Source organism: Ambystoma mexicanum, chromosome 4q (genome assembly GCF_040938575.1).
Source record: "Ambystoma mexicanum isolate Mex_15411 chromosome 4q, UKY_AmexF1_1, whole genome shotgun sequence".
Classification (NCBI taxonomy): Eukaryota; Metazoa; Chordata; class Amphibia; order Caudata; family Ambystomatidae; genus Ambystoma; species Ambystoma mexicanum.
Window position 1 is genome coordinate 216,652,140 of NC_090928.1, and position 14,772 is coordinate 216,666,911.

A 14,772-nucleotide genomic window follows, 5' to 3' on the forward strand; every position below is an offset into this window, starting at 1 on the left:
TTAGTGGGTACATTACACTGTGCTTTACATTGGTTAAATCAACTATTTTCTAGGTTTATGTGTGCTTAAAATATGGTAATATATACTTTACAATTGTTAGGTAAGATGTTCATATGACAAATCTTCCTGATCTGTATTCAACCCAAAACATGTTCTTGGAGAAGGTAACTATTTCACCTTGTCCCTAGGTGAAGGGAAATATTTGTACCCTCTCATCTAGTCTTTTACACTTTTTATTGGTGACATTTGTAGGTCTCTCCATATTGTATGGTTGGAGTTCTAGTTTCCTAGAACTTTTGGGCTTAGGCTGGGTTGCCTCTTTGGAATGGACTCCCCTGTTATTTTCTTTCATGTACTTGGGTGAACTAATGTTCTTGTACTTGGGTGAACTAATGTTCTTAAGTAGTAAAGAGGGGTTTCCATCCCCTTTACATGTTGTATAAGTGAGCCAGCACACCCCACCTTATGTGAAGTGCTTGTGGGGGTTAGGAGGGGGGGCGGTGGGAGGGGGGGTGTGATACAAAGTATCCCTTTTCTTACTTACCTGTTAACATTTCTGTTACAATTGCAAGTTTACTTGAATGGGTTGGTAGCAGTGGGTTTACCTTTATAATTTTTAGTCATTTTTACTTGCAGGTTGTTACTGCAGCTCTCAATCCTAATATAAGCCTGGCTGCTCTGCCTATGCTAAACACGTTCTCAAATGGTACAGCCTTATACGAAGAGTGGAGCGTATGTACTGCCTCAGATGAACAAGTTACTTACCCCTGTTAACTTTCTTGCGACTGGATGAATACGCGGGAGGACACAATCCATTTGAAGTATGGTTTTATGTAAGCCCCTAGTTGGACATTTAAAAAACTGTCCTAACAATTAGAGTATTTATGGAAAATTCAATACAAAAATCATAAACTCCACGAACCTTCTCTCCCCCCCCCCCCCCCCCGCAAAAAAGTTGGAGAAAGCAGATTAGGGGGTCCCATAAAATGATACTGCAGAACCCTAGAAATTGAATTCCAACCTAAAATTTGCATTACTTCACCCATTGGTATCCACTACCTGATAAAAAGAAAAAGTTGTCAAAGCCACTTAATTATACCACCACAGAATTGCGGTATCTGTAGAAATGGTCGAATAAAAAAAAAAAACTGAATGGTATGTTTGAATGAATTTCTGCTTTCCGAAAAGTTCGTACAGCTGAAAACTTTGGATCAAATAAACCATTCAGTGCCATTATAGTGAACAAGGAGAGGGGAGCGCCAGTTAAGATAACGTTTAAAAAAAAAAAATAACCATGTTAAAAAAAAAAACATTTAAAAAAAGGATCCTGCTGCGCCGGTTCCCATGCATGTACATTAAGAGAACTGGTGCTGCAGAGGGATGGAGGAGTCAGCGGCACACAACAAGGTTTGCTGCCAACAGGTAAGTAAGAGGTGGGGGGAGCAGGTTGCCAGAAATGTAGAGAGTCAAAACCGAATGTCATTTTTGTTCAAATACTTTGTTTTTCTTCTGCTGACATTTCTAAATCGATCATTTCATGGATTAGTTTTGATTTTGCTAATAAAGATTAAAAACCATGTTTTAGAAAACAAAAAGTATAGATTGTAAAACTGAAGTTATATTGCCAGACCTTGAATGGGATCTTGAAGGTGTACTTGACTTTGATTCAATAACAGGCTTTTTCTCTTCTTTCTCTTCTTTCTCCTCTTCCTCCTCTTCCTCCTCCTCTTCAAAAGCCTCCTCCTCGGTTACTTCTTGCTCAGTTACTTCTTCAAGGTCCATATCCTAAGCACAAACAAATATCAAAAGCTGGTATCAGAAATATATGTTTGTGGACACAAACAACGTGCAGAGGTTTTCACATTTTCAAAATGTGTGGCCATTAATGTTGCCATATCTAGGAATAGGGCAGAGTTCAGTCACTTATTTCTGGAGCAATATATGGGATACATTGCTCACCGTAACCATATTTCTGATGCTTGTATCTGCTTAGATTCACATGCTGTGCAAAGGCCGAAATCTGGTGGCAGCTGCAGAGTATTACATTTGTCATTTTCGAAATTAGAAGGGGGACGTCAACAGGGCGTGCCAGTAATACTATCGATAGTGTGACATCCACTGTACCCATGGCCCCTCAAGCGTCGAGGTCCCTCAGATTGTTTTGTTTCTGACATGAGGTAGCATGAAGATTATTGTGAGTACAGGTGTATCCAAGCAGATGTGCACCAGACCAGCTCAAAAGCATCCATGTACCTTCGCTCCACAGGGAGGAAGGGTGGGCGCATGTTAATCAAAGCAGATAAAAGCATCAGAAATAAGATTACGGTGAGTAAGGAACAAGTTATTGCCTGTAACTGTTGTGGTCTGGCATGGATTCACATGCTCATGAATATTCCCTGTTGTCAGGCTGGGAATCCTCGGTAAAGAAAAAAATCAGTTTCACTTCTGAACTGTCTTCCTCCTAACAACCAATCACTGGTCTCTGGGTCATACTGCCCCCAGCCAAAGACTGCCTTCTACCTAAGCCTCTCCTCTGGCAGCCATTTTCAGATTTGGTAGCACGTAAAGTGGCAGTATGACCAAGAGAAGAGCTGCAGAGGCATAGGCGGGAGGGTTTGCATGTGACTCCATGCCAGACCCAAGCTGGGGAACAACAGTTACAGGTAAGTAACTTGTTCCTTCTCCAGCATGGCGTCTGGCATGAATTCACATACTCATGAATAAAGAATACATAGCAGTATACACTTGCACAACCACGGGAGGTGGCAAAGCTCAAAATGAAGCATCTCTTACCTCCTCACCAGGCTCACCTTCAAGTGAACAGGTTGCACAACACTATTTGGCCGACTCTGGACTCCTCTCTGGAATCCCTGTTGACGCAGTAGAACTTAGTTAAGGTGTGCATCGACCTCCACGTAGAAGCCCTGCAGATGTCAAGCAGGGGCACACCAGACAGGAACGCTGTAGTTGCAGCGATCGCACTGGTTGAATGGGCTCTCTGACGGCCAGGCAACGGTCGGTTTGCCAAGCGGTGACAATGGGTGATGCAGCCGGAGAGCCACCTTGAAATGGAAGCCTTGGAGAGTGCCTTCCCATGGTTCACAGGGCCAAAGTTCACAAAAAGTTGCGACGTCTCCCGGAATCTCTTTGTGCAGTCCACATAGAACTTGAGCGCCCTAGCCACATCCAGCAAGTGCTAAGTCCTCTCAGCCGGCGATGAAGGCGTCGGGTAGAATACAGTTAACATCAAGGGCTTGTTTAGATGAAAGTCTGCCGGCACCTTGGGCATGAAGGAGGGGTGCGTCCGCAGCACCACCCTTGTGTCGTGGAATGTCAAATAAGGCGGTTTACAAGACAGGGCCTGGATCCCTCCCACTCTTTGTGCAGAGGTGATGGTCTCAAGAAAAGCTGTTTTCCACGACAAACATTTCAGTGGCGCTGAATTCATAGGATAGAACGGGGGACTCATGGGCCTAGTAAGCACCACATTAAGCTCCCACGCCAGGACCGGAGCCTTCACCGGCGTGAACGAGCAATATAGTCCTTTGGCAAACTCCTTGACCAAACGATGCGACCATAAGGATGATCGTCCAGGAGACCGGGTGTAGCGGGAAATAGCCGCCAGATGCACTTTGATGGAAGCATGGGCCAGTCCTGCCTTAGCAAACGACAACAAATACAGAAGCACCTGCGGAGCAGTGACTCGTAGAGTGTTAATCTTCTAGGTATGGCACCAAACTGCAAACCTCTTCCACTTGGTGCCTGTAGCATTTGAGAGTAGATGAAGCTCTGGCCTTGGCGAGCACCTCCTTACAATCCGCTAACGAAATCGTAACCCCCAAACTGCAGAAACCAGGCATTCAGGATCAGCGAGAAGATCTGCGACCGCCGGAAGCTTGACTGGAGGGAAGGCTGACATGTCCAGAAATTATAGGTAACTCACCGTAGTGACTAACGTACTCTTAGCCCATAGTCCCCTTTCCTCCATACTGTATGGGTGTTCCTTCCAAGGGACAGGAGACAACCTTTTTCACCAGAAAAAAAATGTTTTCAGCTTTAAAGTTAGAGGTGAGCGGGGGTGCGGCCCAGGGAGCATGCGCTGCCCTGACTTCGCCCTCCGGCACCACACCTCAGTCCCCATTGACGCGTCGACACTAGGTTTAACATTGCCCAATGACACCTGTATTAGGTGGGAGGTTGGTGGGACGTATGGAGGAAAGGGGACTATGGACTAAGAGCACGTTCGTCACTTCAGTGAGCAACTTATAATTACCCTTACATCTCACCCCCCTTTCCTCAATACTGTATGGGCGATTACAACTGATTGTAGCCCCAGGGTGGAGAGGAGACCCACCTTAAGCAAATAGGTTCCTGAGAACCGCCTGTCCGAAAGCCGCATAGGCATCCAGACAGTAATGCCTGCAGAAAGCCGAGGAAGAGGTCCAAGTGGCCGCCCTGCTTATGACTTGCCAAGGGACACGGCACTGGAATACGATGGCCGTTTTCTTGGCCTTGACTGCATGGGCATGCATGATGGCCGGGAGCGGCTTGTGCTGGCCTCCGAAAGTGACAAACAGGGCAACCGAACTGTGGAAGCCCTTGGTCCTGTCCAAGTAGAATTTTAAGGCACGCCTGATGTCCAAGCAGTGTAGCACTCTCTGCGCTTCGTCCTTGGGATCGGGAAAGAACGTGGGAAGGACTATTTCTTCGTTCAAGTCAAACGCAGATGGAACCTTTATCAGAAATGCCTGGGTGCGTCTGCAGGACTACCTTGTCCTTGTGAAAGGTGGTATGTCGTTCAGAGGCGACCAGCACCTGGATCTCGCTGACTGCGAGCAGAGGTAAGACCGACTAGTAAGGCCGTCTTGAAGGCGATCAGCCTGATGTCCACGGACGCCATTGCATCGAATGCGGTCTCTTGACGGACGGGTAGAGCCTAGCAAGACCCTTCAGATGTTTGACGATGGGTTTGGAGGAGGAAAAAATGCCTTCCTACGAGTTCCTGTAAGCTCCAATGGATGCAAGGTATGTGTGGCAGGTGTCCACCTGTACGCCAGAGTGAGCGAGGTGTGCCAAAAAGGAGAGCATGTCGTCCAAATTGCAGGCCAGGCGGTCAATTCCCTTGGAGTCTGCCCAGTGGCAGAATCTGGTCCATTTGCTTTTGTACTGGGCCCTGGTGGCTTTGCTCCCGGCGCCCTGTATGATCTCCAGATTGGCCTGTGAGAGGCTGAGGTGCCGAAGCGTTACCTGCTCGGGTACCACGCTGTGAGGGCTAGTTTCCCTGGTAAAGGGTGGATGATTCTGCCCCCTGCTCCGCCAGAAGATGTGCAGGGCCCATCGGAAGGTGTATGGGGGGCACCTCCGAGAGGCTGAGGAGATCCAAAAACCATTGCCTGCCCGGGCCACCATGGAGCTATCAGAATGATGAAGAGTCAGTGAGATTCCTTGATCTTGCAAATCCACTTGGGGGTGACCTCACCTGTCGAGTACAGGTGCCGTGGACCGAGAGATTGTCCAGGGTGGCTCCCCAACCCTCGAGCGAGGAGTCTGGTGATGGTGGCCTGCAGAGAGGGCGGCCGAAAGGGCTTGCCCGTCCATAGGTTGCAGTACATGGACCACCATGTTAGGTCCGGGTGGAGAGATGGAGGAACTTTGTTGATCTCGGATTGCGAGCCCCGCTCCTGATTCCATGAGGCCGCGAAGTGCAGCTGAATCCTTCTCATCCTTAGTCTCGTGTGCGGCAAAGCTAACAGGACCGTCACCAGTAGAACCAGGATGTGTTACCATCATGCCGAGGTCACCCCTCTGCTGAGTAAGTGGGCGGTGGCCCTCTTGATGGCCGAGAGTTTGTCCTCCGACAGGAAGACCCTATCGGAGCACGTTTCCCAAATGAGTCCCAGGAATGTCAGTCTGCGTGGGCTGCAGCTGTGACTTCTTGAGGTTGAGCGAGAAGCCCAGATTGTGCAGTGTGTTCATAAGGGCATGGGAAGAGTGGTGAACCACTTCCGGAGATGTAGCCCTGACGAGCCAGTCGTCGAGGTATGGGTAGATGTGGAGGTCCTGTATTCTGAGGAGGGCCGCCACAGCGTTCATTAGTCTGGTAAAGACTCTGGGGGCCGAGTTGAGGCCAAATGGAAGAACTTTGTATTGAAAATGGTAGCCCATGATCCTGAACCGAATGAAAGAACGATGGGGCTGCCAAATCGGGATGTGTAGGTATGCGTCCTTCAGGTCCAGGGGGCACATCCCGTCTCCTTTGTCCAATGTCTCCGCTATAAAAGCTGGTGTAACCATCTTGAATTTTTGCTGGGGTAGGGAGAGGTTGAGGGTGGACAGGTCCAGTACAACTCTCAGCCCTGCCTGGTTGTTCTTCTGAAAGGCGGAAATCCTGGAGTAAAAGCCAAAACCTCACTGGGAGGATGGAACTTTCTCCACTGCCTGGCTCTCTACGAGCGACCGGATCTCTGCCAAAAGAGTTCCTGTCCCAACCTGTGGGAGTGGAAGGGAGGAGGGAGGAGAGGGTGGAATAGGAAGGCGGTACCCCATGGATACTACAGAGAGGATCCAGGGGTCCGCGAAATTCTGGTGCCAGAATTGTGCATGGAGAGCAAGCCTGCCCCCCACTGGAGACATGTAGACTCGAAGGGGCATTTCATGCCTTTTTTCCCTCAAAGGCTGACGCTGAGGAGGGGGACTGTAGAAAGCCCTTACCCCCCCCCCACCCGTTTGTCGTTTGCACCAGTTGAGACTGCGAGCGGTCCGGCTGCCTGGATCTGCATTCCTGGAAGTCGTGGAACCCTCCATATGTACAACCCTTTTCAGAGTGCTGCTGAGATTGGGTGTACGATTTGGGGATGGTCTTTCTAAGAATAGAGACTTTGCCGTTTGTGAGCTGTTCCTTTTTTCTGGCTCTTCGTCCGTAGAGGCGTGGAAAAGGCCCCCCCCCCGAATGGTAGATCTAGAATGCGCCCCTGGACATCTGGGTTGAATTTCGTTGCCCGGCGCCAGGCTGTTCTCCTCATGTCTGTGGCAATGCAGATGGCACAGCCTGAGGTATCGATATGAGCCAACGTGGATGCCATGAGGTCATGCACCACAGCTTGGCTTCAGCTAGCCCCGCCTTAAAGCACTGGGTGGGGAGTACGGTGAGGAAGTCTGCAATTTCCCGCCATAACTTTTGGTTGGCGGCAGCCAGCATTGCATACGCGTTGGCCTGACAGAGGTGCAAGAATGCATTGGAGTAGATCTTCTTGCCGTACGCCTGCAAGATCTTCTCCTTGCCTAGCAGCGCCGCAGAGAAGGCTGAGGACGACTGATGCTTGGGAGTATAGTGATGCTGCAGCGATCACCGAGGAGTGTGGCTGAGAATGGGTCGAGAGCAAGAGTGTATCCCCCTCCATCTGCCTGTACTTGCCGTCCAGGAGTCAATTGACCGGCTGGGGCTTCAGCCAACCCTTCTTGGCCAGGGAGACTACATCGGTTTGCAGTAGAATCCCTGGGTTGGCAGAGGGGTGTCGGGTGAGGACCTCTGCCAGAACCCCCTCTGCCGGCTATTCGACCTCGGGTTGGGGGAGGCCCAGGTACTCCGCCAGGCCAGCAAGACGTCCGTGGAAGGCCCTGGCTGAGGATGGCGTCTCCGGATCCTCCTCCTAGTCCCAGCCTGCAGATCCGGAGGATCCTGTGGAGGAGGAGGAGGAGAAGTAGATGGCGGCGGAGGCTGGGGTACAGGGACTGCAGCCGCAGGCGGCGGGGGTTGCAGAGTTGGCATTGGAGCCAGAGGAGGCGGCTGCACTGGGGCCCCGATGGAGGCATCTGTGGTGCCGCTAGCATGGCGGGGATGAATTCACTGAGGGCGTCGTTGATAACCCCCATCTGAGGAGACCTCATGAGGCCAAGGAACTTCTCGAAGAGCACCTCCTAACTGGCCAAAGAGGTGGCAGGAGGTACCGACAGGGTAGCAGGTGGTTGCTGGAGCTGCTGCATACCCTGTCCATATGGATGCAAAGGAAAGCTGCCCTGCGCAAATGAAGGGTAGACTGTAGGCCATGTACTGGTTGAGGCCAGTCCCACCTTGACACTCGTTCTCCGCCAGATTCCTAGAATGGCGTTGGATGGGTGCCTCTTTGGAACTGCCTGCCACGTGCCTGCGACGTGGTGCTTGGCCCGCTGGGCCCGGCCTCGTCCAAGACTCTTGCGTGCCTCGGCCCAGTAGGTGCGACACCCTCAACCCCGGGGATCGGTGGAGCTGCGTTTAGGCACCCCCTTGGACGTATTGCCGGTATTAGGGCATAGCCCCTTGGACATATTGCCGGTTTTAAGGTGTAGCCCCTCGGCCATGGTGCTGGTAAAAGGGCAGAGCCCCTCTGGTGTAGACCCGGTAAAAGAACCTTCCGATCCCTCAACACTGCACCCTGGAGGATCAGAGGATCCTTCGACCCGAAGGCCGGTAGCTGTAGCAGCCTCAGTAGAAGGACCTGGCCGGTCCCTCCCGTGCGGGAGAGACCCTGGGAAGGAGTCTACCGGCGGGTTGCGCTGGAAAATATCAGCCCCAACTTGGGCCTGGTTCGATGCTTGACGAAGTTCTTGAGATCCTCTGGCGGCGACTTCTGGAAGAACTCCCTCCACCTGGCTAGACTGTTCTTCAGCGCCTTCAAAAACAGCGAGTCACACGCGGAACATGATTGCCAACCGTGGTCTGGGCCAAGGCAACGTAGGCAGAGGGAGTGGGGGTCTGAAGTTGGGAAGAGCCCGTTGTAGGATGGACACCTGCTGAACACTGTAGAAGTGTACATGCCCCGGAAGATCGAGTACCTGAATGATAGTTAAGACAAAGAAGTATCCACGCGTGGAATTACATGGGCGAAGCCAAACCCAGGAGCGTTGGTGAATTCGGCCCGTTCCAGTCAATGCAAAAAAGGGGGACTGAGGTGTGGCGCCGAAGGGCAGAGTCAGGGCAGAAGAACAAGTTACTTTCTTACCTGGTAACGTTCTTTCGATGGGATGGTCCGACGACGTATTCCATATCTATGACAGTAATCACCACAGCTGTGCTGCTTCGGAAACTTTTTCGGCGTCTGCGTCCTGCGTCGATGACGTCGATGCGCCGCCGTCGAGGACCTCCTCCGACGTCCGACGTCATCCGATGTGATAAGTAGGACGCACGACGCCAGTAGCCTCAGTTGTAGTTTTTTCCCCCCAGAACGTGTGACAAGAGTCAACTGCCAGTCCGACACAAAGCCTTGCGGAACGTAAGCTGCAAACGCAACAGAAATTCTGCAGCGGGGAAGGCAGGGCGGGAGCGATATGGAATACGTCGTCGGACCATCCCATCGAAAGAATGTTACCAGGTAAGAAAGTAACTTGTTCTTCGAGGGGATTGGGTCCTCCGACGTATTCCATATCTATGACAGACTCCCAAAGCAGTACCAAATCAAGGAGGAGGGAAAGAATTTAGAAAATAAAATTTAGAATAGCCAATCAAATAGCAGAGCAAAGGACCGCCTTGCCAAAGGCCAGATCCTGCCCTCTGATGGAATCGAGGGAATAATGCCGCACAAATGTATGCACTGAAGCCCAGGTGGCAGCATCACAGATGTTGCGAATAGGAACACCCCTCTGCAGGGCAGTAGATGCAGCCAAGCCCCTGGTAGAATGGGCCCGCAAGCCAGCCGGTGGGACCTTGCCCGCCAAGCGGTAACACTCCGAGATGGCCAAAATAATCCAGCGGGACAAAGTCTGTTTCGTCACAGCTTGCCCCAAGCGCTTACCAGCGTAACCAATAAAGAGTTGATCGTCCACTCTGACCCGGGACATGCGAGAAACATAAAAGCTCAAAGCTCTCCTAGGATCAAGCCTATGGAGCCTCTCCTCTTCCTTACCAGGATGCGGAGGAGGATAGAATGCCGGAAGAACAATCTTCTGGGCCAAATGAAATTCCGTCACTACCTTTGGAAGAAAAGAAGGACGAACTCGAAGGACAACCCTGTCCTTGTGAAATACAGTGAAGGGTGGCTTAACAGAAAGTGCCTGTAACTCACTCACTCTGCGAGCGGAAGTAACCGCAACTAAAAACACAGTTTTCAAAGTCAGCAGCCTCAAAGGGCAAGAATGTAAAGGCTCAAACGGAGCACCCATAAGAAACCTAAGAACAAGGTTCAAATCCCAACCGGGCACCAGGAAAGGCGACGGAGGGAACACATTAGTGAGCCCTTTTAGAAACTGTGAAATTAAAGGGATTTTAAAGTAAGAACATTCTTCAGATGAGCGCTTAAAGATGGACAGCGCCGCCAGGTAACCCTTAACGGTACCCACTTGCAAGCCCCTGTGGGCCAAAGAAAGCAAAAAGGACAGAACAATGGGGATGTCACATGCAAAAGGATCCACATTCTGAACTCTGCACCAGTCGCAGAACTTACGCCAACGGCAACGGTACAGAGACTTAGTTGCGGGCCTTCGGGCCGAAAGCAACACCTCCATCACGTCTTCAGGGAGGTCCCACTCCTTATACCTCAACCTTTCAGAAGCCAAGCGTGAAGGTTGAGGGATCCGACCTCTGGATGGAGAACCTGACCCCCCTCCCGTGAGAGCAGATCGTCTCGGTAGGGAAGACGACGTGGAGGGCAGATGGACAAGTCGAGAAGGTCCGGGTACCACGTCCTCCGAGCCCACGCCGGAGCAATGAGGATCATCCGGGAACCGAACTTCCGTAACCTCCGCAGCACTTGCGGGATGACGGGGACCGGAGGAAACGCGTACAGCAGCGGGAACGACCACTCCACCACGAACGCGTCTCCTAAGGCTCCTTTTGGAGGAAATTCCCGCGAGCAAAACCTTTCGCACTTCCGGTTGACACTGGAGGCAAAGAGATCCACTTGAGGGGTCCCCCAAAGGGCGAAGATCTCCAGGAGAATCACCTGAGCCAACTCCCACTCGTGAGAGATCGTGCTCTGCCTGCTCAGAGCGTCCGCCGTCACGTTCTCGACTCCGGCCAGATGAACTGCCGAGATCGAAACTTCCTGCTGGATGGCCCAGAACTCGAGCTGCATCGCCTCCCTGCACAGAGGAAGTGACCCTGCCCCCCCCTTCTTGTTGAGGTAGTGCATGGCCACCGTGTTGTCCGTCAGGATCAGGACATTCTTTCCTCGCACAGTCGGCAGAAAAGCCCTCAGGGCAAGCCTGACGGCCCTCAGCTCCAACAGACTGATATGGAGTCTGGACTCCGACGGAGACCAACGACCGCTGACTGTCAGCCCGTTGGCATGAGCTCCCCATCCCGTGAGGGATGCATCCGACACGATCGTCACCTCCGGCCAGGGAAGCCAAAACGGAGCCCCCTTCATCAAGTTGCCTTCGACGGCCCACCACAGAAGGTCCCGGGCGACCGAGGGCGGCACCTGAATCGGGTCCGACATCCTGCCGGAGGACTGCGACCATTGCATCTTGAGTGCCCACTGCAAAGATCTCATTCGCAGGCGAGCCTCTGGCACCAGAAGAATGCAGGACGCCATGAGGCCGAGCAACCTCAAGAACTCGAACGCTGGGAGCGTCTGGGCATGCTGAAACTTGCGCACCATCTGCTGAATGTGAAGAGCCCTCACCTGGGGAGGAAAACACTGCCCCAGGGAAGTGTCGAGCACTGCTCCTATGTACTGGAGCCTCTGCGTTGGCGTCAAATGGGACTTCTTGAAATTGAGGGAGAAGCCCAGCCTGTGAAGGGAGTGGCAGGCGACGGACAGATGATCCAGGACCTGCTCGGGAGAGCTCCCCCTGATCAACCAATCGTCCAGGTAGGGGTAGACGTGAATCCCCCCTTGCCGGAGATGCGCTGCCACCACCACCATGAGCTTGGTGAAAACCCTCGGGGCGGAGGTCAAACCGAACGGCAGGACCCGAAACTGAAAGTGCGAGTCGCCAACCGCGAACCTCAGGTACTTCTTGTGCCTGGGATGGATCGGCACATGGAAGTAAGCATCCTTGAGGTCGAGTGACACCAACCAGTCCTGAAGCTGAAGGGCCTGGAGGACTTGAGAGAGAGTAACCATCTTGAACTTGTCCTTCCTGAGGAGTTTGTTCAAACCGCGCAAGTCCATGATGGGTCTCAATCCCCCGTCTTTCTTGGAAATCAAAAAATAAGGGGAATACCACCCCTTGTTCCTCTCCGCTACAGGCACCAGTTCTATGGCGCCTTTCTCCAGCAGGGCTTGAATTTCCTGCGCAAGGAGCGGATCCGGACACTTCAAAGAGAGGTTCCCCGGTGGATTGTCGCGAGGCCTGTGCCGAAAGGGAAGACAGTAGCCGTGGGTTATGATCTCCAGAACCCACACATCTGAAGTAATGGCACGCCACTCTACAAGATGCTGCGCCAGCCTTCCCCCAACCGGCGAACCATGGGACATGGCCTCAAGACTGAGTAGGAGCGGCTGCGGCGTTACCTGAGGGCAAAGAGGCAACTGCCCGAGCGGCCTTGGCACCACGGGTACCTTGTCGTCCACCTCTGGTACCCCTGCGTTGGCCCCTTTGACTGCCAGCACCTCTCGCTCTACCAAAGGACGAGTAATAGCGAAAGGAGCCACCCCTCCACTGCTGTCCCCTAGGACGAAAAGGCGGAGGTTGGCGAACTGCAGCGCCCAACGACTTCGCTGCAGCTTTTGAGGTCTGCAACCTCTCAAGGCTCTCGTCAGCCTTGCTGCCAAAAAGATGTTCACCATCAAAGGGCATGTTGAGGAGCCGGGACTGCACATCAGGAGCAAACCCCGACTTCCGCAACCACGCAAACCTGCGTATCACGGTGCTCGCCGCCATGGACCTACTGACGCATTCAGCTAAGTCCAAACCCGACTGAACGGACTCACACATGGCATCCTTACCATCCTGGACCAAAGCAAGGAAACCATCCCGTTCGTCCCCTTCGGGAATATGTTCAGCCGCTAACGCAACACAGTTCCACAGAGTGTGCGTGAAACGTGACAAGGCACAAATGGAGTTGGCCGCCTGAAGCGCCATACCACCAGAAGAAAACACCTTCTTCGCCCAGCCATCAAAACGTTTGTCGTCCCTATCAGGAGGGATGGTAGGGTACGACGCCTGCTTCGCCGGGGCCGTGGCCGCCTGCACCACCAAACTTTCCGGAGTGGGGTGCCTGGTCAAGTAGCAGGGGTCGCCACTGGCTGGACGGTATTTCCGCGACAAGGATCTGCCCACTGCCGGGAGACTCTCCGGAGCAGTCCAAGCCGCCGCCACCCTACGCTGTAAAGCCATATGGAATGGCAGTACCGGGTCAGTTGGGGGACCAACATCAAGGATGTCCGTCAGATCATCCTGCACAAACTCCCCTGGGGGAGCAGACCATCCCAGATACTCAGACACCCTAGCCATAAGGCGCCGGTATGAGGAATCGGCATGGGAGCCAGGCTCAGGCCGACCAAATTCCACCTCCGGAGAGGTGTCCAGACCACTAGCATCATGCAGCGACTGCCTCAAATCGTCAAATTGACTATGGCCCGAGACAATGCCATCCGGCACCTGATCAGGAACCAGGCCAACCGAATCCTCATCCGCCTCCGAAATATAATCCAAGCGGTGGAAAGGCACCTGAGAGTGCCTGCACTTAGCCAGAGCCTTCCTAGGGGGTACACCCGAGACACGGGGCACCTCCGACACGAAAGGCGTCGATGGCGTCGAGCGAATCGGCGCCGCCGTCGAGAAAACCGGCAACGGCGCCGAGAGGATCGGCGTCGACGTCGAGGAAATCGGCGTCGACGTCAGACGCAGCGCCTCCAAAATCGGCGGCGTCGACACAGCCCTCGAAGCCGGAGCCCCGAGCGTGTCCCTCGACGACCTGAACGTCGACGGCCTCGACGACTTCCTCGGAGCCGGAGCTTCGAGAAAGCCTGTCGACGCCCTCGACGCCTCAGACGTCGATGTCTTCTTCGAAGACATCACAGGTGCACACGGTCTCGATCGCGTCGAGGACCGGGACCTGGAACGGGTACGGCGAGAACGAGCCTCCTTGCCCGAACGGGACCTCTCCCGTGACTCGTGCCGACCACTCTTGCGAGCGGCGTCTCTCGACCTCACACGGCCGACCCCACTCGGGGGCGCGGACGGTTGAGTACCCTGCGACTCAAGAATCGCCAACATTTTCTTCCCGAAGGAAGCCCATTCCTCCGGCGTCGCACGGCTGGTGGGATAACCGACGTGCCGGGCAGAGTCCTCGGAAGAGGACCTGGAAGGCGACCGGTGACGGCGCTTCCGAGAACGCCTCGAAGAGGCAGAGGAGTGGCGAGACCGACTCCTAGAAGAAGACCGACGAGACTTCCGACGATGACGCGGAGAGTCACCCCTCGAATCATCCGTCGAAAGCCCCGCCGACTCCGACTTCCGGGGCTTGGACACCCGACCTACCGACAATTTCTTCTTACGTTCGCGTAAGGCCTTGGAAGTGAGCGACAGGCAGTCGACACAGTCATCCGTGTCGTGGGCCTCCCCGAGGCACCAGAGGCAGGCGTCGTGCGAGTCAGTCACCGACATCTTGGACCCACACACCCCGCACTTCTTGAAGCCCGGACGCGGGGTTGAAGACGAAGTGGAAGACATCGCTGCGAAGGAATATTCACAAACGAACAGGTTCGAAGAACCAGAAAGAACAGAACTCCAAAGAGTCGAGGCTAGAACCGAGAAACACGAAGCAACACGTTCGCGGAAAAAACGGAACTGAGGCTACTGGCGTCGTGCGTCCTACTTATCACATCGGATGACGTCGGAGGAGGTCCT

The 14,772-nt window shown here is 53.4% G+C and overlaps 1 protein-coding gene across 3 annotated transcripts in view; it reads right to left on the bottom strand.

The window, feature by feature from the left end:
* SCAF8 (SR-related CTD associated factor 8) overlaps window positions 1-14,772 on the bottom strand; it is a 2,093,867-nt gene that overhangs the window by 1,406,811 nt on the left and 672,284 nt on the right. For all 3 annotated transcript variants that reach the window (XR_011268119.1, XM_069607748.1, XM_069607747.1), the window contains exon 12: window positions 1,631-1,785. Coding sequence is in view for 2 of the 3 variants with exons in the window: in XM_069607748.1 (XP_069463849.1) it covers window positions 1,631-1,785 (155 nt within the window). In the remaining variant the exon portion in view is untranslated. The remainder of the gene's footprint in view (window positions 1-1,630; window positions 1,786-14,772) is intronic.